The sequence below is a fragment of the Bufo gargarizans genome, chromosome 6 (assembly GCF_014858855.1).
Source record: "Bufo gargarizans isolate SCDJY-AF-19 chromosome 6, ASM1485885v1, whole genome shotgun sequence".
NCBI classification, from domain to species: Eukaryota; Metazoa; Chordata; class Amphibia; order Anura; family Bufonidae; genus Bufo; species Bufo gargarizans.
Genome location: NC_058085.1, coordinates 103976158 through 104003450, shown reverse-complemented (window position 1 = coordinate 104003450; position 27293 = coordinate 103976158). Strand labels below are relative to the sequence as shown.

The 27293-nt window shown below is 46.0% G+C and overlaps 1 protein-coding gene across 4 annotated transcripts in view; it reads left to right on the top strand.

The window, feature by feature from the left end:
• Positions 1–27293, top strand: part of LOC122941313 (alanyl-tRNA editing protein Aarsd1-B-like) — a 72283-nt gene that overhangs the window by 12524 nt on the left and 32466 nt on the right. Inside the window, exons 1-3 of one of the 4 annotated variants that reach the window (XM_044298438.1) lie at positions 15659–15784; positions 18351–18482; positions 21716–21844. In XM_044298438.1, coding sequence (XP_044154373.1) covers positions 18444–18482; positions 21716–21844 — 168 coding nt within the window. In that variant the 5' untranslated portion in view covers positions 15659–15784; positions 18351–18443. Of the gene's footprint in view, positions 1–15658; positions 15785–16592; positions 16722–18350; positions 18483–21715; positions 21845–27293 lie in introns of those variants that run through there. The other 3 variants (XM_044298437.1, XM_044298436.1, XM_044298440.1) reach the window with 3 other exon arrangements.

The window sequence follows — 27293 nt, the reverse complement described above, 5'->3', positions numbered from 1 at the left end:
CCAATTTTACTACACTAATCCTACTTACCATGACAAAGACTTCAGGAAGTATTTCTGTAAGTCCTCTAAAGTTTTTTCTGTAAAGATAAGTATTTGGGGGGGTATAAAAGATGCAGATGAGTGGGTATTTGTAGCCCTAAGTAAGTTATGCTTGTGGTCTGCCACTTAAAAGGGAAATTACTCTGTACCTGTTGGACTACTGTGGCTGTTGGACATTCAGCATTTCACTTTTGTTGATGGGGGGGGGGGCGTGTCCTGACTATGGAGGAGTGAACACGCGTCTGATGTGAGCTCCTGCCACGAGACTGCAAGAAAGCCGTTCCTCACTCTCCAGGCGGCCTTATCAGAGCCTCAATGGTCCGGACCAGAAAGGGCTCAATGGCTGGCCCATCAGCACTGGTACAGGAATTTGGGCGCAGTGGTATCCAGCACTTCTTCGCCCCAGAGGGGCAGACGGTAACAGGCCGCAACCTGCACACGGCAGCCTTCTCCCCCATGGCACATAGAACAAGTGCTGCCATACAGCCACACTCTCGCAGCCGCAGGTCCAATAATGCAGGGCTTGAGATCGGCGGGGGAAGAGTGGCAAGGGCCAGTACTGGTCTCAGAGGCCCATCTTCCTAACCAGACAACCACGCGGTGACTGCCATCTTGCGCAATGGCGACGGAGCCCGAAGCCTCCATGCAGCAGTGTAAGGCGCAGCCTCCTCCTGCTCCTTCACTGTCCGCAGCACCACTTGCACAGGACGAGGTAGCTTGGGATTGGAGAGAACATGTAAAGCAATAGCCGACTAGGCAAGAAATGGAGCAATGTATAGTGAGACTAGAGACATCATATAAGCAAGAGTTACACACAATCTCCAGCAATTTACAAATCATTGAAAAAAGGATAGAAGCAGTGGCCTCTCACCAGGATGAGCTAACATCCAGATTAGATGACCTTGAGAATAAAGGAGACACTAGAGATCAGCATATAAGTCAACTGTATCGCCTCCATGAAGACACTGAAAATAGAAGTAGAAGAAACAACATAAGGATCAGGGGTCTCCCGGAGTCTGTATCCACAGCAGATCTGGTGTCCACATTACAGGACTTTTTTAAGAAAATCCTGGACAGATCTATCACAGATGATTTGGAAATTGACAGGGCACATAGAGCTTTAGCACCTCCCAACCCTGATGCCTCAAGCCAAGAGACGTTATCTGTCGTTTGCATTACTACACTGTGAAGGAGGAAATTATGAGGAAAGTGCTCAATCAATCTACTATTGAATATAATGGTGCTCGCATCTCTCTGTTGCAAGACCTATCCCGCACCACCTTACTACAACGGAAGGCGCTACGCCCTCTACTGGACTGCCTCAGGGAGAGAGAGATTCCATATATGTGGGGATATCTTTTTCATCTGGTGGTCCGTCGCAATGGCAAACACTTAGAGCTGAGAGAACCTTCAGAATTGGCAGACTTTTTAGCAGTTCTTGGTTTACCAGAGATATCTCTTCCGGATTGGCACACCATCCCTCCGCTGCCATCGCGTTTTTCGGTGTGGAAGGCTAATAGATCTGGGTCTTGGAGGCTGTCCATTACAAAATGGACTTCCAACTTGATCAACACAAGTCCTGTGGGACACACTATGATCTGTGATGTATATAGACATCACTTCTTTGCTGCTCTAGCTAGATAGCCATACTTAAATGCTGAGGATAATTTATGAAGAAAGATAGCAATAAGTGGGGTGCTCTTTTCTTTAACTGTCAATTTTACATTCTGAGTTGGGTCAGGGAAGGTTGAAGGAGATATTAAGGCCATATGGAGCTCATTAGCGATGTTATAGTCACACTTTGGTGGCTCTTCCTAATATATACAATATAACTTTAAATAGATTAGACTGCTATTGGTACTGAAGAAGTAAGAACGGTTACTAGATAAGTATTGTCGCACACTAGTCTCATGGTGGCTTCCTCACCTGCTGTAGGAAGACCAACCCTATATAGTTAAACATTTATCGTTAAATTCCTCCTTTTTGAGGTTTCACATAGGGTATACTAGAGTATACACCTTATAGTGTGTTATACACTGACCCTTTTTTGATTTACTGTAAAAGGGGAGGTTTCTGATTTTGTCTTATTTTCCCCCTAGTGTTTTTCCCTATTTTCTCCTCTTCCTTCTCCTGTCCCTTGACCCGCAGTTGTAGGCTATTATGGTTACTCCAGGTGTCGTCAAGATAGTTTCTTTAAATGTATGGGGATTTAATGTCCCAGAGAAGAGATCAAAGATATTGTCTAATTTACAAAAGGATAAGGCTCAGATAGTTTTATTGCAGGAAACTCATTTTGAGACCCACCATGTCCCTCATTTTTGCTCTAAAAGTTATACGACTTGGTTCCACAGCACAAATCCAGAATCCAAATCCAAAGGTGTATTCATTGCTTTCCACAAATCTTTCTCTTGTTCTATTATAGATTCTCAAATGTGTGACAAGGGTAGATATGTCTTTGTCAAGCTGGCGAATCATGGGAGAACGGGTAAGGCATTTGCTAATATAATGGCTAGAGGGTGTACTCCTTCTTGGTGGGGACTTCAATCTGGTACTGAACCCAAAGTTGGACACTTCCCTGGGCAGGTCATTAGTACCATTTTCTACAATCTCCAGGGTGCGCTTGACCTTACATAGCAGGACTGGTTGATATCTGGCAAATACTGCATCCCAGGGAACGGGATTATATCTACTACTCACCGGCTCACTAATCATATAGCAGGATAGACATGTTCGTCATATCCCACCACGCTCTCACTTTCCAACCTAAGGCTACTATAGGCTCAGCCATATGGTCAGATCACGTGCCTATATCCCTTACCCTCGAACTGCCCGATTTGGTGGCTAGGTAATGGACCTGGCATCTTAATGAGACCCTGCTGAGGGACATGGTTTGCAGACAGGCGATAGAGTCAACAATCAAAGATTTCATGGAGACCCACGCTTCTGATAATACAGCTCTTCCTCTGCAGTGGGAAGCATTGAAGTGTGTGATTAGGGGCACACTCATACAACATGGGGCTAGACTGAAAAAGGAAACACACATTGAGAAGTTGACAGCTCGCTTATACAGGTTGGATACTCTACACAAACAATCACTCACTCCAGCTCTCCTGGCTGAACTAACAGCTGTAAGAGACGGTCTAAAAGAGGCTATAGACAAAAGATGCAGCCTGTATAGGGAGCGTTTCCACAGTTTTTTATACGACAATGCTAATAAATGCGGTTGAACGCTGGCTAAGTTGCTACATCCTAGACTCACACACACATACATACCAGAAATTAAGGATAAAAGTGGACAGGCAATACACCACCCTTCCCGTATAGCAAATATATTTCGTACATATTATGACTCCCTCTACAATATTAAAGGACAATTTGCAGATATGCCCCAACAATAGCTTGAAGACCGCATAGTCATCTATATGAATGAGTTGGCTCTACCCAGGATACCAGCAGAGCAGACTACAGAATTAGATCAACCTTTCACAGAACCTGAAATTCGGGCAGTAATTTCCTCACTGAAGGGAGGGAAAAGTCCTGGGCCGGACGGCTTCACAGCCACCTTTTTTAAATAGTATATTGCCAACATTTTTCCCAAACAATCCTTAGAAGCCCACATAGGTGGTTCTATCCAAACCAAATAAAGACAACACTATATGCGGCAATTATAGGCCAATATCTTTGATAAAGTGTGATATCAAGATTTTCTCAAAAATCCTGGCAAATAGGCTAAGCAAGATACTCCCTGAAGTCATTAATACAGATCCAGTGAGATTTGTTCCGGGTAGAGAAGCAAGGAATTAACACCATCTGCACCATTACGCTGATATCATAGGCCCAGAAACAGCAAACCCCCACTGTGTCTGATGTCAGTGGATGCGGAAAACGCATTCGACAGGGTCCACTGGCAGTTTATGCTGGCATCCTTGAGAAAGATAGGCCTAGGATGGGAGATATGTAGAAATGGTAGCAGCTCTATATACTTACCCCTCGGCAGCGAGTCCAAACTAATGGTAATATTGGCACCTTCGTTCGAGATTCATAATGGCACGCGCCAGGGGTGTCCCCTTTCCCCTCTCCTCTATGTTCTGACAAAGGAGCATTTAGCAATGGCTCTTAGGAATAATCCTTATATTGGAGGAATTGAGATTGGGAACACGAAACATAAGCTTGCGCTTTACACAGATGATCTCCTCCTGTATGTGAACTTCCCCTCATATATCTATACCATCTATCCTTCAGGAATTTGAAAGGTCGGGCACCTCAGTAATTTCAAGGTGAACCTTACTAAAACCGAACTACTGAATATCTCTCTCTCCCAGACAGAGACACAATCCATACAAAATAACTTCTCTTTTAAATTGAAGGACCAGAGCCTGACATACCTGGGCATTCAAATCCCGGCACAACTACACTTATTATTCCCCCTGAATTACTTGCCAGTGCAGAGGAGAACACGTGAGGACCTAAGATTGCATAAGTTGAAACACCTGTCTTGATTTGGCCATATGAATACTGTTAAAATGGACATCCTCCCGAGATTTTTATATCTCTTCCAGACCATACTCATTCATGTTCCGAAGAGTTATTTTTTAGCTATACAAAAAGGCCTCACCAGCTTTATTTGGCATACAAGTAAGCCTAGCTTAAATAAGAGGGTTTTAATTAAACATAAATCTTTAGGAATATTTGGCCTTCCAGACTTTCACCTTTATCACAACGCAGCGGTACTTTCTAGATTATTAGATTGGACGCACAAGAGTTCAAGGAAGTTGTGGGTCTCCATGGAACAGTCTCTTGTCTCCACTGTCCCTTAAAGCTGTGCCCTGGCTCACTCTGGGAGACAGACCACCTAAAGAGGACTGGCCTTATCTTGTAAGACATGTCCTAGCAGTTTGGGATGAATGGATCTCTAGATCACAGATTTCACACAGACCTGGGTCCATGACTCCACTACATGGCAACCCAGCTTTTAGACCGGGACTGGATCCCTCATCGTTTCTCATTAAATCTGTGCACAACGGTTTTCTGAGAATCAGAGATGTCATAACCTCAGGGAAGATGACTTCCTTTGAACCCCTGCGCTCAAACCCCAATATTTGTATGACCTCTTGGCTAGGATACGCTCAACTGAGTTCCTTTTTTAGAGCTACGTTCGCAAATACTGCAGTTGGTCCTCTGACAGGGTTTGATAAGATCTATCTACAACCAGGAGATGGAGGGGGTACTCTGTCCATATTGTACAAGGTTCTCCTAGATTTGTGCAGTGGGTATAAGGTCCCATTCTTTGATAGATGGGAAGTCGACTTACAGGTCCAATTCACGAATGCAGAAGTCGTAAAGATGTGTGCATTCTTCCATGGAATATCGCAGTCGGCACAGGTCAAGGAAAGGAATTACAAGATTCTTTCTAGATGGTACTACTGCCCAACTAATTTACATCATATGTTCCCCTCAGTTTCAGAGATGTGTTGGCGATGTGAGAAAGATAGGGGATCCCTATTGCATATATGGTGGAGTTGTCCTGCAATTTGTGCTTTTTGGGACAAAATTCTGCAGATATACTAAATACTCCGGCAAGAAGAACACCAATAGTCCTCAAGTAACCCTGCTCTCTTTGACCCCTAGTTAAGAAAGGGGTTCTAAGGCATTTTCTGACGGCTGCGAGAATGGTAATTCCCTGATATTGGAAGTCCGAGTCTCCACCCACAATATGTGAGTGGATCAAGGAGCTCAGATATATCTTATACATGGAAGAGTTGATAGCAGAGCAACAAGAAATGTAAGAGACATTTATGAATAGATGTCACTCCCTGCTCACTTCCCTTGACTCTCCAGAATTTCTGGGCATGTTGTGACTTTCTCAACATTGGGGGACTAGATAGGCACCAGAATTTCCTCACATAGGACTTATCCTCCTCCTTCCCTTCCTCCCTCATTCTATCCTCTCATCTCATCTCCTCCCTCACTCCTATTCTATATTATTTTATGTTCCTATTTCATGGTTATTTTTAGTTTAGCTTAGATGCAATAATGTTATGAACAATGAAGAACCAGAAACTAGGTTTTATTGTAATCACACACTTTATTGCAGTTAACAATGTGTATTATTTACAAATGATTGATTCAATATATACTGCATCATCACGGCGTGGTGGAGCGCAGAACGAGCAACATTGGCGTCTGAATCTGTTTAATGTTAAATGGATCCTGCGTGATCCTGTGGAAAGATTGTTCACATACCTGATGGCTTAATATGTTATACTTGTTATAATTAAAAAAAATCAATAAAAACTGAGTAAACACTGTTGTTGAGGGTCATTTTAAAATTACTGAGATGTCCAAACTTCTGAAACTCCATGAGAATAGATGGGAGTGTGATGTGGGGGTTTGAGACGTACATAAGAAGGTCATCTGCATAGAGAGCCAATTTATGCTGATGATCCCCTATTCTTATTCCCGTGATGTCCAAATTTTTCCTAAGTGCGTTAGCTAGATGTTCCATAACTAGAACATATAGCAGGGGCGAGAGTGAACATCCCTGGCGAGTCCCATTTCTGATATCAAAGGAAGTAGCAAGCATACCATTAGTCTTGACTCTAGCCATCGGATTGATGTAGAGAGCACATACTTTATCTACAAATTTGGAGCGCAGTCCTATTTGTCTTAATGCAGCTATCATAAATCTCCAATTTACCCTATCGAATGCTTTTTCTGCATCCACCGACAGTAGACATAGAGGGTCTTGACACTTCTGCGCTGTGGAAATAAGGTTGATAGTTCGGGTAGTATTATCTCTAGCTTCTCTGCCTGGTATAAAGCCCACCTGATCTCTGTGAATAACTCCAGGGATCACTAGGGTTCGCTAGTAATTTGGAATATATTTTGATATCGCAATTAATTAACGAAATTGGCCGGTAGTTATTGCAGATGGAAGAATTTTTATAAGGTTTCGGGATCACAACTACAGTATATGTGCTTCTAAAGCTTGTTTGGGAAAAGGGCAGGAGGGTGAAATGCTATTAAAAACCTTAAAGAGGAAAGGTGCTAGGAGATCTCTAAAATTTTAGAAAAAAGGTGCAGTAAAGCCACCTGGGCCTGGACTCTTCCCCCCTCTCAGGGAGGTTGGAACCTCCTTAATCTCCAATTTGGAGAATTCCCCTTCCATTAAGGTGCTCGCCGCTTCCGAGATTGGGGGTAGTGCAGTTTCTTCTATATATGACTTTATCCGACCCGCCAAGTCTACCGCCTGCATGTCAGCTAATTGCCCCTTTATGTTGTAAAGTGATTCATAATATGACTTAAAGGCCTCAGCTATTCGAGCTGGGTGGTGAACTGGTATACCCTTTGTATCTTTAATCATGGGGCTATAGCTCACTTGTTGTCGGGGGTGAAAAAGTCTTGCTAGGGTTTTCCCAGGTTTATTAGAGTTTTCGAATAGATAACTGCGGAACCGTTCAGCGTTTCTGTATGATGATTCTTTAAGAATCCTCTGAAGTTTCTCTCTAGCTGTGCTGAGTTCAGTAAGGGTCCTCGGGTCCAGAGACTGTTTATGTGAGAGTTCCAAAGCCTCTATTTGAGACCACAATTGTTATACTTTGGTGGCCTGTTCTCTCTCAAGCCGCACCCCATTCTGAATCAGAACCCCTCGTAACACACATTTTAACGCCTCCCACTGTATAGGAAGAGCTGTGCTATCCATTGAGTGATTTGCTAGGAACTCCCTAATAGTGGATTCTATCTCGGCTCTGCATACACTATCATATACCAGGGTCTCGTTTAATCGCCATGTCCATTCTCTAGCTGTCAGTCCCGGTAGTTCAAGAGACAGGGAATATTGGGGCATGGTCAGACCATATCGAAGTCCCTATGTGTGTGTTTGGATGGAAAGTCAAGGCATGGTGGGATATCAAGAACATGTCCAGTTGACTGTAGGACTGATGGGCTGGGGAGAAATAAGTCTAATCCTTGTCTTTAGGGTGTAAGATGCGCCATACATCTACCAGTTGCCTGGAGTGTAATGCTTGTTTTGCACTTTTGAAAAAGTTGTTTTGCCCGTGGAAGAGTCCAGCAAGGGTTCTATAATCATGTTGAAGTCGCCCCCCAATAGTACAATTCCCTTTGCAAAAGCATCTAGTTTGGATAAGATACCTGTGAGTTGTTTGCTTTGTCGTACGTTTGCTGGCAAGTATAAATTCCCAATGGTGTATGTTCTCTCATGGATCTTCAGTTTCAGGAACAAGAATCTCCCACATGGGTCCGTCCGGTTCTCTAAAAAGGTATAAGGTAGAGATTTATGCAATGCAATAGACACTACTTTCGACTTAGATTCAGGAATAGTGCTATGAGCCCAATCGTTGTAATATTTAGAGGGTATACTCGGCACGTGGCCCCTGCTTGAAATGCGTCTCCTGCAGTAGAAGGATCTGCACCCTCTCTCTGTGCATGGTATACAGCACCTTACAGCGTTTTTCAGGGATATTAAATCCTCTGACATTTAATGAGGCAAGCCTGACACTAGGTGGAGCCACCTTCCCAACAAGCTATCTGCTGTGGAAAAGTAATGTGTTTTGGTCAGAAGATAGAAAATAGACTGCTAAGAAAATATGGGATATTATAGATGTCCAGGACTTCTGAGCTCAGCCGCGTAGAAAGGTTGAGATTATAAGGAGAAAAGAAGAAGAAAGAGGGGGCGGAGAGAACCCTGAGAGGTCTTATGGTATATGTAAGTCAATAAGGTTCCCTGAGCTAGTAGGCCTAACTGAAGAGATGTGGTGGGAAACAGATATGGGAAAGGAGGGAAAAGAAAAAGGGAACAGAAAAAGAGATGGAAGGGGATAGAGACATTACTAAAGAATCCCTTCTGTGAAGAAGGGCACAACGTCTCTAACAAAAATGGAGACGAGTTTCTAAACGTAAGACGGTCTTTCGTTTTCAAAAAAACGCCCCTCCTCCTGTTGATTGACAGGGCCAGCGATCGCTCTCGTCCTCTGGCTGGCCCTGTCTGCGTTCAAAATCTCGCGCCTGCGCCATACCGGTCTTCAGTCGGCGCAGGCGCACTGAGAGGAGGCCGCTCGCTCGGCCGCTCCTTCCTCAATGCGCCTGCGCTGATTACGCACTGAGGAAGGTGCGGCCGAGCGAGAAGCCTCCTCTCAGCGCGCCTGCACCGACTGAAGACCGATACGGCGTAGGCGCGAGATTTATAATGCAGACAGGGCCAGCCAGAGGACGAGAGCGATCGCTGGCCCTGTCAATCAACAGGAGGAGGGGGCGTTTTTTTGAAAGCAGGATGCGGCTGCTACCAGCAAGTAACCGCCCTACTTGCTGGTAGAGAGGTAATTTACATATTATATAAGTCAGTTTTTTAAAGAAACTAGTGAACGAAAAAGGCTAAGAGCACTATATATTGAAAAATCGCTGTATAAGGATTTTAAGTAGCCAAAAAATGACTTTTGGGGGGTGACAGAAGCCCTTTAAATAAAGCCACCAAGTTGGCAATGCACCCTTTATGAACACATGTCGGATATACAATAGGAAAATCTATATGGAGAAACATAGTAATGAGAAGAACATATAACTCAGGTAGGTAGAATACCTGGACAGAAAGGGACTCTCTTGGTTGTGGTTAGGCTGTGGTTTTGCTTAGGCCTGAAAGTCCTATCCGTGTTATTGTAGAGTCCGTGATGATTCGCTGCATTCTTCAGTGATGCTCTTCAAATTTAGGTAACTGGTAGAGTGGGTCATATTACTGTGTCCTTGAAGGTCATTCCTGGATCTTTGTATTGGCGAGCTTGAGGGAAGTGGAGGCATAGTCTGCTACTCTGGTAGTTGAATTATGGGTAAATCCAATGCTGTGAGGAATGTGTTCAGATCCTTTGGGTCTCACAGTTCGAGGCGGTGACCATTCTTGCGTACTATTAGTTGAAACGGAAACCCCCATGAGTAGAGAATGTCACTCGCTCTAAGGAGATCTATTAAGGGTTTGAGGGCTCTCCTTTGGGCTAGGGTAGCTCACGACAGGTCTTGAAGGATTGTTAAAGGGTTCCTATCACCTCGTTTTGACATAATTAGCTATCAGACACTAGCGATCCGCTAGTGTCTGCTCTACCAAACAATGCTATTATAATACCTTTGTGTGCAGCCGTTTGCCTAAAAAACGAACTTTTATTGATATGCTAATGAGACTCTAGGTGCTATGGGGGCGTCTTTTCAGCACCTAGAGGCTCGGTCTACTCACACAAAATGCCGCCCAGCGCGTCCCTCCAGCCCGCCCATCTCCTCTGGAATGCGATCCTCCCTCTGAGCCAGCGGACGAATTCTCGCGCCTGCGCCATGCGCGTCTGTATTCGGCGCAGTGACTGTCTGACCGCTCCCTGCGCCGGCATCTCTACTGCGCCATCTGTTCCTAGGAGCACTCTGACGTAATCGGCGCAGTGGAGATGTCTGTGCAGGGAGCGTTCAGTCACTGCGCCTGCGGCGAATACAGACGCGCACGGCGCAGGTGTGAGAATTCGTCCGCTGGCTCAGAGGGAGGATCGCATTCCAGAGGAGATGGGCGGGCTGGAGGGACGCGCTGGGCGGCATTTTGTGTGAGTAGACCGAGCCTCTAGGTGCTGAAAAGACACCCCCATAGCACCTAGAGGCTAATTAGGATATCAATTAAACTTTGTTTTTTAGGCAAACGGCTGCACACAAAGGTATTATAATAGCAGTGTCTGATAGCTAATTATGTCAAAACGAGGTTATAGGAACCCTTTAAATTCTCAACTTTAGCAGCTGTGTGGTCTTGCGTTGAGGCAACCTCCTCCATCTTTACCTCTAATGCTTCTATATTAGCTTTTACTACAGTTCTTGTTTATAGGAGTGTTCTAGTCTCTCAATAAATTTCTCCATTTCTTGTCTTCTGGGGAGTAATTTTTATATGTTCCTTCCAATCCCACTGCTCTTCTGGGTGGCCCCCCTCTGCCATTCCTTTATGGTCTAGCGTCTTTTCCATACCTTGTTGCGTTTGCAAGTTCCTGCTGGTGTTCAAAGATGGCGGTGGCTTCGTTTTGGGACGCTGTGGCAGAGAAGTGTGCGGGACCAGCGGGCTGAGCAGGAGAGGGCCTTTGATTATGCCCTCCGGTGTGGATGCCTGCGAGGCCTATGCATCGCTTAATTTGGTTGGTGGCGCAGTGTTGTTGAGCTGCTGGCCAGGGTGGAATGGCGCAGCTTCTGGATTGCAGCCTACTGCCGGTACGGCTGTCTCAGCTCCCGCGGCAAAATAACGGCGCAAACCGCTCTGTTCACGCGGCATCCCTGGAGGCGCCAGCGAGAGACCCCTTCCTTGTCCTCACCATGTGCGCTTCCAGGGATCTATAAAGTAGGTTGGCTGGTATTTTCTCAGCCTCGTGGCGGGAGCTCCACACCATTGCGTGTTCACACCGCCAAAGCTCTTGTCTCTCAATAAGTGCTGAGAATGACATGCACACTGAACAGGGAAATGGTAACAGTTGTCAATTTATTCATACATTTCCTGGAGGAATAACAGAGTAATGGTACAATGCAAACTTCTAAGAAAACATGCTCTAGATAATTTAATAAAAGTCTGGTATTTCCTAAAACAGACAGGGGAGCTGACTGGTCCTCTTTAATGCTTACACTATATAAGTGCCACTTGTGTACATTATTGAGGCTTATCTGCCTGCCATTCATATGATGCCTAAGTTGATGAAATTGCTTGCAGACTGGCATCTACAGCTTCAACATGAGCTGGCACCCATACAATACTGATGGGTATATGATGAGGGGTGGTAGACACAAATCTATGGCATAGTGGTCACCATTATCTTACCATTTATTTACCATTAAGTGTTGAACTGGGATCGGCACCAGATGGGTATGTGAGTATTTTATTATTTCACACCATGGAGATAAAAAAAACACTTTAAAATCCATGTTTTTTTTATTCTATGTATTTTTCTGCTCATCATTCAGAATAAAGTATTTTTCAAAAAAAAAATGTCTCCCCCCCCCCATAACAATGTTTTTAACCCCTTAAGGACACATGACGTATCGGTACGGCATGTTTCCCGAGTCCTTAAGCACACATGACGTACCGGTACGTCATGTGTTGTTCCGATCACTGCCGTGCGGCCGGCTGTGATCGGAACAAGGTGCCTGCTCAAATCATTGAGCAGGCACCTCGGCTAAATGCGCGGGGGGGTCCCGTGACCCCCCCCATGTCCGCGATCGCAACAAACCGCAGGTCAATTCAGACCTGCGGATTGTTGCGCTTTCTGCAGTTTCTGATCGCTGCGGTCCCTGACCGCGGCGATCAGAAACTTTAGTGTGGCGAAAATATATATTTATCACCCCCCCTGCACCTCTGAATGATTTTAGCCCGGTGGGAGGTGCAGGGGGGGTGTTGCGGGCGGTGGGGGCGGTGCGGGAGGCGGGCGGTGCGGCAGGCGGGATCGCGATCCCCCGCCCGCCTCCTATTGCGTAATCGTTGGTGTACAGTGGGTATACCAGGGTGCCAGCACATTGCTGGCACCCTGGTATAAACGGCTGACATCGGTGATGCGATGTCAGCCGTTTAACCCTTTCCATACAGCGGTCCGTACGGACCGCTGTATGGAAAAAGTTAACGGTAAGAGGGAGCTCCCTCCCTCTCCGATCGGGGGGCTGCAGTGCCTTTGCAGCCCCCCGATGGAGAGGGAGAGAGCCCCCAGACAGCCCCCCCAGAGCCCCGTCCTTACCCTTCCCCGTCTGCGCAGTTCTGACCATAACTGAGCAGACGGGGAAGGTTCCCATGGCAACAGGACGACTCTCAGGCGTCCTGCTGTCCATGGTGCTGAACAGATCTGTGCTGAAAGCATAGATCTGTTCAGTGTAAGTAAAATATAGTACAGTGCAATATATATTGTACTGTACTGTATTATACAGACATCAGACCCACTGGATCTTCAAGAACCAAGTGGGTCTGGGTCAAAAAAAAAGGTAAAAATCAAAAAACACATTTATCACTGATTAAAAATTAAAAAAATAAAATTCCCTACACATGTTTGGTATCGCCGTGTCCGTAACGACCTGATCTATAAAACGGTCATGTTACTTTACCCGAACGGTGAACGCCATAAAAATAAAAAATAAAAAACTATGATGAAATTGAAATTTTGTCCACCTTACTTCCCAAAAAAAGGTAATAAAAGTGATCAAAAAAGTCGCATGTACGCCAAAATTGTAACAATCAAACCATCATCTCATCCCGCAAAAAATGAGACCCTACTTAAGATAATCGCCCAAAAACTGAAAAAACTATGGCTCTTAGACTATGGAAACACTAAAACATCATTTTTTTTGTTTCAAAAATGAAATCATTGTGTAAAACTTACATAAATAAAAAAAAAGTATACATATTAGGTATCGCCGCGTCCGTGACAACCTGCTCTATAAAAATATCACATGATCTAACCTGTCAGATGAATGTTGTAAATAAAAAAATAAAAAACGCTGCCAAAAAAGCTATTTCTTGTTACCTTGCCGCACAAAAAGTGTAATATAGAGCAACCAAAAATCATATGTACCCTAAACTAGTACCAACAAAACTGCCACCCTATCCCGTAGTTTCTAAAATGGGGTCACTTTTTTGGAGTTTCTACTCTAGGGGTGCATCAGGGGGGCTTCAAATGGGACATGGTGTAAAAAAAAAAACAGTCCAGCAAAACCTGCCTTCCAAAAACCGTATGGCATTCCTTTCCTTCTGCGCCCTGCCGTGTGCCCGTACAGCGGTTTACGACCACATATGGGGTGTTTCTGTAAACTACAGAATCAGGGCCATAAATAATGAGTTTTGTTTGGCTGTTAACCCTTGCTTTGTAACTGGAAAAAAAAAATTTAAATGGAAAATCTGCCAAAAAAGTGAAATTTTTAAATTGTATCTCTATTTTCCATTAAATCTTGTGCAACACCTAAAGCAGGGATGTCAAACTCGTGGCCCTCCAGCTGTTGCAAAACTACAACTCCCATCATGCCTGGGCATACTACAGCTATCAGGGAATGATGGGAGTTGTAGTTTTGCAACATCTGGAGGGCCATGAGTTTGACATCCATGACCTAAAGGGTTAACAAAGTTTGTAAAATCCGTTTTGAATACCTTGAGGGGTGTAGTTTCTTAGATGGGGTCACTTTTATGGAGTTTATAATCTGGGGGTGCATCAGGGGGGCTTCAAATGGGACTTGGTGTCAAAAAAACGGTCCATAAAAATCAGCCCTCCAAAAAACAAACGGCGCACCTTTCCCTCTACGCCCCGCTGTGTGGCCGTACAGTAGTTTACGGCCACATATGGGGTGTTTCTGTAAACAGCAGATTCAGGGCAATAAAGATACAGTCTTGTTTGGCTGTTAACCCTTGCTTTGTTAGTGGAAAAAATGGGTTAAAATGGAAAATTAGGCAAAAAAATGAAATTCTCAAATTTCATCGCCATTTGCCAATAACTCTTGTGCAACACCTAAAGGGTTAACGACGTATGTAAAATCAGTTTTGAATACCTTGAGGGGTGTAGTTTCTTAGATGGGGTCACTTTTAGGGAGTTTCTCCTCTAGGGGTGCATCAGGGGGCTTCAAATGGGACATGGTGTAAATAAACCAGTCCATAAAAATCAGCCTTCCAAAAACCAAACGGCGCACCTTTCACTCTACGCCCCGCTGTGTGGCCGTACAGTAGTTTACGGCCACATATTGGGTGTTTCTGTAAACGGCAGAGTCAGGGCAATAAAGATACCGTCTTGTTTGGCTGTTAACCCTTGCTTTGTTAGTGGAAAAAATGGGTTAAAATTAAAAATTAGACAAAAAAATTAAATTCTCAAATTTCCTCCCCATTTGCCAATAACTCTTGTGCAACACCTAAAGGGTTAACAACGTATTCAAAATCAGTTTTGAATACCTTGAGGGGTGTAGTTTCTTAGATGGGGTCATTTTTGGGTGGTTTCTATTATGTAAGCCTCGCAAAGTGACTTGAGACCTGAACTGGTCCCTAAAAATTGAGTTTTTGTAAATTTCTGAAAAATTTCAAGATTTGCTTCTAAACTTCTAAGCCTTATAACATCCCCAAAAAATAAAATATCATTCCCAAAATAATTCAAACATGAAGTAGACATATGGGGAATGTAAAGTCATCCAAATTTTTGGGGGTATTACTATGTATTACAGAAGTAGAGAAACTGGAACTTTGAAATTTGCAAATTTTTCCAAATTTTTGTTAAATTTGGTATTTTTTGGTGCAAAAAAAATAATTTTTTTGACTTCATTTTACCAGTGTCATGAAGTACAATATGTGACGAAAAAACAATCTCAGAATGGCGTGGATAAGTCAAAGCGTTTTAAAGTTATCAGCACTTAAAGTGACTCTGGTCAGATTTGCAAAAAATTGCCTGGTCCTTAAGGTGAAATAGGGCTGTGTCCTTAAGGGGTTAAGTACATGGTTTCCCCATTAAAAGGGTTGTCTCAGGACATAAACTCCAGCCCATGTAGGACATCATGGGGGTGGCCACTGCTTGGCTCAATTTACACCCTTGGGGTCCTCCTGAACATAAAAAAATAAATAAAAAATACTCCCGTGTCCGCGGTCCTGCAGCTGCTTCATTCTCAGCCACTTAGGGTCCCCGCTGGACCAGGAAGAGACTTGAACCCGTGGCTGCTGCAACCAATCACAGGTCTTAGTGGTCACAGCGGCTTGAACATTATGTCACATGACCACAGACAGGTGAGTGGGGGTTTTATGTTCACTCTGGTCTAGTATCTGAACCCCTGGAGAACAGCCGATGTCTCCAGTGCAGGGTGGTATCAGTGGGTCATACACACATGGCGGTAATATCTGATAGGACGCATTTGGGAGCCACTGATGGTTAGTGGCTATCCGCTCTTACTCATGGTGAAGGGGGGGAGGGGTGTAGACTCCACAGGGTTTGATGTCTGACAAGAACCCCTTTCCATAAGCCCTAAAATGACATGAGCGTTCCATGGGGCACTACTATATAGGGAAGGCATCAGCCACCTCCAGCTGTTCTCAAACTACAACTCCCAGAATTCTCAATTTACTTCTATGGGAGTTACAAGAACAGCCAAGAAAGGGTGTATGCTGGGAGTTGTAGTTTCACAGCAGCTGGGGTGCCGAACCTTGCTGATCCCTGATATAGGACATTTGGAAAGTGGTAAGGTAATCCTATTCATGTGATTACAAGTGAAGCAATCCTAACCATGAGGCAGATGCTGGCTTCATCCACATTATGATAGAGATGTATACACGGCGGGGCAGTTAGTACTTCATATAACACCACTACTACGCCATTATCCCGGCGGGCTGCAGTGCGCCACCTTCTACAGTACACGGTACAGGGACAGCTTCGCGCACGCGCAGCACAGATGCTGACAATTGAACCAAGGCGGTGTAGCGTCATACCACCCTACCTCGTGAGATTTCCATACCTCCTGACTTCCTGTCGCACTGCTAATGACGTGAGGAGGCGTTCCTGAGTTTTGACGATATGCGCATGCGCATCCGTAGGGAGGCAGTCGCGAAGTGTTCTGGGAGTTGTAGTTTCGTTATGTGCTATAATCCCCGGCATGGCAGCATAAGGTTGGATTCTAGGGGGAGACGGGCTGGTGACTGACTGGCATACCGGGGCTGTAGTGAGTAAATTGTATGTGCTGCTACTTAGGTTCCATACATAATACAGCATCATGTGAACGTCATTGTTATAGCTCCTCTAAGCCTGTATCCCCGGTGCATTAGAGTCTCTCCTCCTGCAAATATAAGACCCTTTCTTTTTACATCCGTTTGTGGGAAAGCTGGGTGACAAAAATGGCCGTCGTGATAGCTCTTAGACAGGATGTCAGCTAGCTTTCCAACGCTGCTGAATGACAGATCAGTGAAGCCATGCAGTGACTAAGCTGTGCTCTCATGCTGACCACAGGGGGGGAGCACTGGCTGACAACATGCAGTGACACATGCAGTGGCTGACAACATGCAGTGACACATGCAGTGGCTGACAACATGCAGTGACACATGCAATGGCTGAGAACATGCAGTGACAGAGCTGTGTTCTCATACTGACCGGGAGCGCTGGCTGACAATATGCAGTGACACATGCAGTGACAGAGCTGTGCTCTCATACTGACCCCAGGGTGGAGCGCTGGCTGACAACATGCAGTGACACATGCAGTGACAGAGCTGTGTTCTCATACTGACCACAGGGTGGAGTGCTGGCTGACAACATGCAGTGACACATACAGTGACAGAGCTGTGCTCTCCTGCTGACCACAGGGTGGAGCGCTGGCTGACAACATGCAGTGACACATGCAGTGACAGAGCTGTGTTCTCATACTGACCACAGGGTGGAGTGCTGGCTGACAACATGCAGTGACACATACAGTGACAGAGCTGTGCTCTCCTGCTGACCACAGGGTGGAGCGCTGGCTGACAACATGCAGTGACACATGCAGTGACAGAGCTGTGCTCTCCTGCTGACCACAGGATGGAGCGCTGGCTGACAACATGCAGTGACACATGCAGTGACAGAGCTGTGCTCTCATACTGACCCCAGGGTGGAGCGCTGGCTGACAACATGCAGTGACAGAGAACATGCAGTGACACATACAGTGGCTGACAACTCTCATATTGACCACAGGACAGGGAGCGCTGGCTGACAATATGCAGTGACTGAGCTGTGCTCTCATACGGACCACAGGGTGGACCACTGGCTGACAACATGCAGTGACTGAGAACATGCAGTGACAGAGCTGTGCTCTCCTACTGACCACAGGGTGGAGCGCTGGCTGACAACACGCAGTGACACATGCAGTGGCTGACAACATGCAGTGACACATGCAGTGACTGAGCTGTGCTCTCATGTGGACCACTGGCTGACAACATGCAGTGACACATGCAGTGACAGAGCTGTGTTCTCCTACTGACCCCAGGGTGGAGCGCTGGCTGACAACATGCAGTGACAGAGAACATGCAGTGACACATACAGTGGCTGACAACTCTGATATTGACCACAGGACAGGGAGCGCTGGCTGACAATATGCAGTGACTGAGCTGTGCTCTCATACGGACCACAGGGTGGAGCGCTGGCTGACAACACGTGAGGGCTGTAAAAGCTGCCGGTTGTCAGTCACCCATGTGATATAGTTATGGCCGGATAGAATATTACATGTTACCCTGAGAGTGGCTTTAGATTTGGAGGCTCCTGTGTGGAGCTCTGCGGTGTGTACATGGCTTCCTCCCCAGTCTCTATTGCTTAGTTCTTCTTCTTTGCCATTCTTAGGTGGAGTCGTTCTCTTCACAACGAGCTTCTGTAGGAAGCGAACCGGCCATCTTCCTTCTGCATTGACTGCGGCTTCCATCTTGTTCCGGGAACATGGCCTTCTATTGTCAGAAAGACAGCTATGCCACACAGGTGAGCGCACGATCACGAGACTCATCCTTGTTTACCGGTTTTATCCGGACCGCACATGGATGGTGACCGTGTGAGGTTCATTTTTCTCGCATTCACTTAAAGGGGTTTTCTGGGAGTTTGATATTTATGACCTATGCTCAGGATCGGTCTTCAATATCAGATCGCCGGTGGTCAGATTCACGGGACCCCGCCGATCAGGTGATTTCAGAGGCGGCGATGCTCTGGTCAGCTCTGCGGCCTCCTCACAGTATACCAGTCCCCGTGTGTACAGTGTATAGCCACTGTGCTTGATATTGCAGCCCGGGCGCATTCACTTGAATAGGACTTTGCTGGGCCTAGGCGTTGTGACCGATGAAGGTGATGTCACATGACCTAGGAAGAGGCCGCAGCGCTCACTAGAGTGCCGCCACCGCCTCCTGAAACAGATGGTTGGTGCTTGCTGCAACTTTCTCTGCATGGACTGATGCACATGTGAATTATCTATAATGCATCAGTGTCAGGGTCCATTCACACGTCCGTAATTTGGGTCCGCATTCGTTCCGCAATTTGCGGACCCATTCACTTTCAATGGGGCTGGAACGGATGCAAATCCGCATTTCCGGGATCTGCATTTTCGGGATCCGCATCAGTTTTTTCGGGATCCATTTTTTCAGGATCTGCAATTCCGTTCCTAAAAAAAATAGAACATGTCCTATTCTTGTCCGCCATTGCGGACCAGAAAAGGTATTTTCTATTATAGTGTCTGTGATGTGCGGTCCGCAGATTGCGGATCGCACATTGCAGGTGTCCGTGTTTTACAGATCCGCAAAACACTTACGGACGTGTGAATGGACACTCAGTCTGTCCATTTTACACCTGAAAAGCACCCGGACATGGAAATTTCCAGTCTGAATGAGCCCTAGGGTCCATTCACCTGTCTGTAGCATGTTTTATGGATCCGCAAAACACGTACACCGTCAATGTGCGTCCCGCATTTTGCGGACCGCACATCGCCGCCACTGATAGAATTTACCTATTAGAATAGGACCTGTTCTATTTTTTTTCGGGAACGGAAATGCGGACCCGGAAGTGCGGGTCCGCATTTCCGGAGTCGGTCTGCACATCGTGCGGCCCCATAGAAATAAATGGGTCCGCAATTTTGCGAAACGAAATTGCGGACGTGTGAATGGGGCCCTAAGGGACTTCTCTGGTCATTTACTGCCCCCTTGCAGACAGTCTGTACATCCATTGTGCCAGAGGGACCTGCCGGTAATGTAATGTCTCTGAGGACAATGTTCCCTTTAGGCTCCATTCACACGTCCGCAACCTGTTTTGCGGATACACGGATCCGCAAAACACGGAAAGCGGCAATGTGCATTCCGCATTTTGCGGACCGCACATTGCGGGCACTAATAGAATATGCCTGTTCTTGTCCGCAATTGCGGACAAGAATAGGACATGTTCTATTTTTTTGCGGAAACGGAAACACGGATGCGGAAGTGCGGATCCGCAAATGTGGATGCGGACAGCACATTCAGGCCCCATTGAAAATGAATGGGTCTGCACCCATTCCGCAAAATTGCGGAACGGATGCGGATCCATTTTGCGGACGTGTGAATGGACCCTTATGGAGAATGAACTGGTTGGATTCCCGTGTGATCCAGTGCCAGATGTATTTGGCAGCCACCATTACCCCATTAAAATGGCATGTATGTTTGGTCCAGGCGATTAGTAAATGCTCAGAAGACCAGTTTTTAGGCTCTGATACATGGAGCTGAACCATGCTGGCTGCTCCTTCACACATGACAGTGATAGAGTGCATCTAATGTGACCTGGGCATATCAACTAGTACACATCTTTTAAAATTTAAAGGGTGCCTCTTCGGGGTCAACCCCTTTTAAAGTGCAGCCTCTAGGGTGATCGGCCCTGGTCATGCTTCTGGCAAACAGTTGCGTGGGAAGTGTAGTATTACATGGTGGCCAGTCACACCAGTGAACATCCATGTACTACTTTCTGTATGCCTTGTCTTACAACAAGTACTTTATCCCCTGTTAACAGGTTAGAGAATAAATGTGTTATATATAGGTTGGAGTCTGACCACAGGAGCCCCCGCCAATCTTGATAACGGGAATCTGGATTCCACTGTTTGAATAGAGTGGTGGTCATGCATGCGCGGGCAGAGTCTCCGTTCTCATAATCAGTGGACCGAGCACTTAAAGGGGTTGTCTCATCATAGACAGGATATGCCCCTATCGTCTTATAGGTGTGGGTCCCACCGCTGGGACCCGCACCTATATAGAGAATGGAGCCCGGAAAGTGAAGGAGGGCGCACTGCGCATACGCAGCCGTCCTCCATTTATTTTCTATAGGGCCGGCGAAAATAGCCGAGCTTTGGCTTGGCTATTTCCGTCGAGCCCATAGAAGTGAATGGGAGCAGTGGCAGGTCAAGCGCGGTGCGCTCCCATTCACTTCTATGGGGAGCCAGCTTGGTAGTGGCCAGCCTGGAATCCTCCAGCCACCACCTTGTGGGGATCCGTTCCTGATATAGGTGTGGGACCTAGCAATATTCCCCCATTGTCTATAATAAGACAACCCCTTTAAGTGTTTGTCATGGGACTGTCCTTTTAGTAGGGCATATGGGCAAGGGTTGTCTTCATGAGACAACCCCTTTAAGAAAATTAAGCAAACAGCAATAGCCTGATACATTGTCATTTAATTGTTACTAGGGATGAGTGAACCCGAACTTTACAGGCTCGGCGTTTGGGCAGTAGAGGAGTCCAGTTATGGATTCCGTAGAGGCATTCCGTTTTGATCCGTCATAATGCATGTCTGTGGCCAAGCATAACGGATCTGTGTGATTTCCGTTATGCAGGGCGAAAAACAAAGTTCTACATAACAGGACAGATCTGTTATGCTTGGCCATAGACTTGTATTATGACGGATCAAAACGGAATGTCTCTTAACCATCCCATAACTGGACTCCTCCACTGCCTAAACGCCGAACCTGTAAAGTTCTGGTTCGCTAATTGTTACCTTTCCAAGTAGACGTGGTGTTCTACTACAGTAGGGGAACCACAGAGACATCAGATTTTTGGTCTGGTTCTGCTTTTCCATATTCAGCATGCACGTCTGCTGCTGATTGTCTTGCATTGTCCTGGTAGTACATTGTGTATGTCCAAATTGATTTTCAGTGATTATTATGTATTACCTTGGATTAATAAAGGTTTTATTATACATTTCCCTTTGTTGGTCAGCTGCTAACAGAAGTGGTGTCCTGCAGTCCTGCCCAACTGAAGACTGAGAATGGAGGGAAGAAGGAGACGCTGTCTGGATACAATGTGATATTGAAGGACACCATTCTGTTCCCTGAAGGCGGTGGACAGGTAAAGACAATCCTGCAGGCATTAGTTCATAGAGCAGGAAGAGCATGATACATGGGGAAATATTCAATATAATTTCGAAGTCCAGTGGGAGGCTTTGCTCAGTGATTGATGGTCATCCCTGTACGAGTATACATACAGAGATAGCTGTCAGAATGTGAGCTCCTGTGAGATTGTCAGTCTGTCCAGCCTCTGCAGCTGGAGAAATATAGTTGTCATGGACGTACCGAGACATACGGACGTCCTCGCGAGACTGGCAACACGTAGTTTGGTTTGACATGTTTACCTTGTGGATCGAGGCATCTGTGTTGTTTCTGGTACTGGCCACACCCTTAACCTCCAGGTGTTGCTATTGTGGTCATTTAACTTTCCTATTTATAGTTGTCTCTCCCACTATGCTGTGCGTTTTATAGCTTTATTTGGACCTGTGGATAGCTGGTGTTTGGATCTTAGCTTAGTTCCTGGTGTTGCCATAGCTTTTTGGAAGTTAAGTGTTACCTTTCCCTTTGTATTTCGGCTTTTCTGTGTGTTGCATTTCTTAGTTGTTTTGTATTAGGCCTTAGGGAGACTCCTTTCTGTCATTAGTACCAGGGTCCTTTACCCTGGGTTCAGACCTGAGCGTTCTGAAAGGAGCGCTCTGTATGCGCGATTGTACCAGCGTTTACAATCGCGCATACAGAGACAGGCGAACACACATTGTCGCGCGTTCCCGAATATCTATGTACGGGAACGAGCGACAAAACGCCCCAAAAAAGCTCAAGAACTTGTTTGAGCATCGGGCGTTTTACAGCGCAATCGTACACGCTGTAAAACGCCCAGGTGAGAACCATTCCCATAGGGAAGCATTGGTTTCTCCTTGTTGAGGGTTTTACAGCGCGTAGGAACGCGCTGTAAAACGCTCAGGTGTGAACTTAGGGTTAGATAGGACTTTAGGCATTCCTGTGTATGAACTTTCCTACATCTGGGGTCTGTTCATACTGGTAGTCAGTCAGGGCTTTCTTTAGGGTTTTCACTAGGAGGTGTCCATCTTCCTTCCCTAGTTTTCAGGTCTTTCCTTTTCCCTTTGCTTCCTATGTTTGGTGTGGGGTTTCCATCCCACACTAGAGCGTGACAGTAGTATTACATAGCAGCCATTTGAATGAAAGGGTGGCCATGTACTGTATGGATAGGCTGGTCTGCATCCAGTCTAGATGTCCATATGCCCTGATAAGATCAGAGTCGCTGAGATGGCACACATTGCTGCGCACACATTTTAACCTGTTCCCGACATTCACTGTACGTGTACGGTCGATGTTGGATCTTCAAAGTTGTCTCCCGCTCTGGGGCAGAACGAGCACTATAGCTACCGGGTGCAGACACCAGGGGCTAATATCAGCGATCGGTGGTAATGGTGATTGCAGACATTTAACCTCTTAGATGAACTGTTCAAACAGTCAAACTCCACTCTGATACGTTGCCTATATTTGTAGCGCTGCTGATCCCAGATGTGACGTGGGCAAAGTTCACAAGGTCAATCTTAGCGTTTATGTGTAGGACCGCGCTGCTGAAAGCTTTCAAAGATCTTTTCACCTAACGTGAAGCCATTCTCAATTCTGGATATAGGTAACGCATCAGCCTCCACATGTGAGCTCTCCTCTTCCAACAGGCGCTCCTGTGAGATATCAAGAGGTCGCAGCAATAGTGAAGCACTGATTTTTCACGTCAGATAAAAACAATTTATTGTACTCTGAAACATATTCTTGTTTAAAGCATATCACAAACGGTGGAGCAATATCTGTACTCTGGCCCGAACCGGGTTTTGCTCCCGCGCTTCTGTAGGGGGCGAATAATCCGCTAATAATCCATTACGGGGCTGTTCTTAAATACACAATTGCGTCCCACCCATCTCCCTCATCATCCAATGCAATATATATCTAAAAGGTCAATAAAATATGAACACATAATAAAAATGCGTATAAAACAGCTGTTTAAGTATACGTATTCCATATTCTCCTAGCAGTTACTACTTTAGATCCACAGCATACCCTCCCGACGTTTTTACCCCTATAAGTTCATCTTGTTTTTGTATCTGTTTCTTGGTAAGCACCTTCCCTTCTTCAAGGGTATTATTAATATACTCACCCTCTTGTCTCATGCCCCTCAGGTTTTGTTTAGGGCAATTATAGCCCAGGTTCGAGGACAGGAAGTCCCCACCATCAGGGGCCATCCCTCGGCTGAGGAGAAGAGTAGGGAAAGACGAGGGACAAATTTCCCATCTCCCTTACAATACATGTACTTAGGTGCTTACCTTTTGTCTCTATCGATTAGATCTTCATTGATTTATGTCTGTCCTTTGTTTTTGGGAGACCGATTCCCACTTTTTAACTTAATTAAATAAAGTATTGAGATTTTAGGGTTCTATTTTGCTGGAGGTTATTACACACATTTCATTCATAAAAACAATCCTACTTGTCATCAGACACGTGATTCCATTCACGTGGGAAGTTCCAACCAATCTCTATTCACCCAGTACTCCGAAGGTCCTTCTTTACAACTCCATCGTAAGTAACTACTTACTACTATCCCGGACTACCAAATAACTCATAATCGCATTCCACATTTAACCCTTGGGGTTAAAGCGTGTCTAGGTTAAACATACATTCCACTTCCCTCTGATTTATTTTCGCGATGGGGTCACCCCCCCCCCCGCAAGTGGTTTTTCACTGATTCAATACCAATAAAGCTTAATCCTTTCGGATCCTTTTGATCACATTTTTTAAAATGAAGCGAGACACTATGTGCCTCGAGCCCTTTTTTAATATTTCTAATATGTACTTGGATCCTAGTTTTCAATTTCCTGGTTGTTCTACCGTCATATTGGAGGCCACACGGGCACTTCAATACGTAGATAACTCCTGCATTTTCACAAGTGATGTTCCCTTTAATTAAAAAAACCTGATCTTTTTTATTCGAACGAACTGTCTGCACTGTTCTGTTTCTTTTCCCTACTCCTGTTCCTACATGGGAGACAGAAACCACACCAAGTGAATTTGCTCCCCTTTTTTTTTCAGCGGTATTCCCAGATGAAGAACTATGTACCAAATGGTTCCGGAGGTTCGGGGCTCTCTTTAAGATAACCTCTGGATATTTCGGAATTTCTTTCCCTAAAATAGTTCTTCCTCATAGCGTTTTTTAGTGAGCCTACACTCCTATTATACTGGGTCAGGAAGGTAAATCTAAAGTCTTTTTCTTTCCTATTAGCTCTGTTGCCACACTTGCGGTTGCCCGCGGCAACGTGTTGCTGTGAGAGCATGAGGTGGCAGTGTCTCGGCCTTCTGGGTGATTGCCGTGACGTGGTTTAGTATGCTTGTGTGTGCACTTCCACTTTAAGTTGTAGCCTCCTCTTTCTGGTGCTGTAAGGGTTAACTCCCTGACTGGGTGTGGTCACTTGGCTTATATCTTCTGTGATTTCCTGGCTGGAGTCAGGCTACTTTCACACTAGCGTTCGGCTGTCCGCTTGTGAGCTCCGTTTGAAGGGGCTCACAAGCGGACCCGAACGCTTCCGTCCAGCCCTAATGCATTCTGAGTGGACGCGGATCCGCTCAGAATGCATCAGTCTCCTGGCAGCGTCTGTCCTCCGCTCCGCTCAGCAGGCAGACACCTGAATGCTACTTGCAGCGTTCGGGTGTCCGCCTGGCCGTGCGGAGGCGTGCGGATCCGTCCAGACTTACAATGTAAGTCAATGGGGACGGATCCGTTTGAAGATGACACAATATGGCTCAATCTTCAAACGGATCCGTCCCCCATTGACTTTTAATGTAAAAGTCTGGACGGATCCGTTCAGGCTAATTTCACACTTAGACATTTTTTGACAATATAATGCAGACGGATCCATTCTGAACGGAGCCACCGTCTGCATTATATGAGCGGATCTGTTCAGAACGGATCCGCTCTGAACGCTAGTGTGAAAGTAGCCTCAGTTGTACTTCAGCTGTTGTTGGTGCTGGAGCTCTGCTCCAGTCCAGGGTGTTCCATCTGTCCAGTGAGGGCCACCCTTGTGGTCATCAATGTCATCCCGGTGTCTCCTTCCCTTCCTGTCCCTATTTGTATAGAGTGGGTTATGTTCAGGGAGTTGGTACGTCTGGTGGTGTTTGGTGTCCTGCATGGTTGCTAGACATTACCCTGCCTCGTTTATTGCAGCTATGGATGTCCTGGGTTCCTGTATGGTTTGTGGTGTCCTTTAATGTTGGTGTGGACAGGAGCACTTGTGCATGGGTTCCAGTCAGTGTGTCTGTGACAGGTAAGTGTGTTATTGGTTTCGCTTACCTGCCAACTCTCTATAGCTGTATGTGTTCCCCTCTCCTTGCAGCCTGGCCTCAGATAGAGACTCCTGTTCCTCCATGACTGGGATGAACAGGTTGTCTCTTCCCTGCTCCTTGGTGAGGGATTACCAGGGCGACTTAGGGTCTAGGAATCCTGAGTATGAGTCGTCCTACCCTCGGGGTCCGCTCATACGGTGAGGAGTCAGGCTGGGTTCACACCTGAGCGTTTTACAGGTAAATAAACATCATAGGCATCACCGCATCTGAAAACGTCTGTACTATTAAAATATTTGAAGGCTCTCAGAAACGGCCCCGAACGGATCTGTACATCCCCAATGCATTCTGAGTGGATGCGGATCCGCTCAGAATGCATCAGTATGGCTCCGTTATTCTCAGGAGGCGGACACCTGAACGCTGCTTGCAGCGTTTTAGTGTCCGCCTGGCCCTGCGGAGCCAAACGGATCCGTCCAGACTTGTAAGTCAATGGGGAAGGATCCGTTTGACGTTGACACAGTATGGTGCAATTTCAAACGGATCCGTCCCCCATTGACTTTCAATGCAAAGTCAGGACGGATCCATCTGACTAACAATTAGACTTAGATTTTTTTCAGAAATATAATGCAGACGGACCCGTTCTGAACGGATACCATCGTTTGCATTATAGATGCGGATCCGTCTGTGCAGATACCAGACGGATCCGCTCCGAACGCAAGTGTGAAAGTAGCCTTAAAAATCAATATAACGCATTCGCCTTTTTTCATCGCTTTAAGGGTCCATTCACATGTCCGCGAAATGGATCCGCATCCGTTCCGCAATTTTGCGGAACAGGTGCGGACCCATTTGTTTTCAAAGGGGCCGGAATGTGCTGTCTGCATTTGCGTATCTGCATTTCCGGATCTGCTCTTCCGTTTTGCAAAAAAATAGAACATGCCCTATTCTTGTCCGCAATTGCGGACAAGAAAAGGCATTTTCTATGAGAGCGCCGGCGATGTGCGGTCCGCAAAATGCGGAACGCTCATTGCTGGTGTCCGTGTTTTGCGGATCCGCAAAACACATACGAATGTGTGAATAGACCCTTAAACTGAGGGAATGGAGTCAATTTTACTGCCTAGGGCAGGCATGGCCAACCTGCGGCTCTCCAGCTGTTGTAA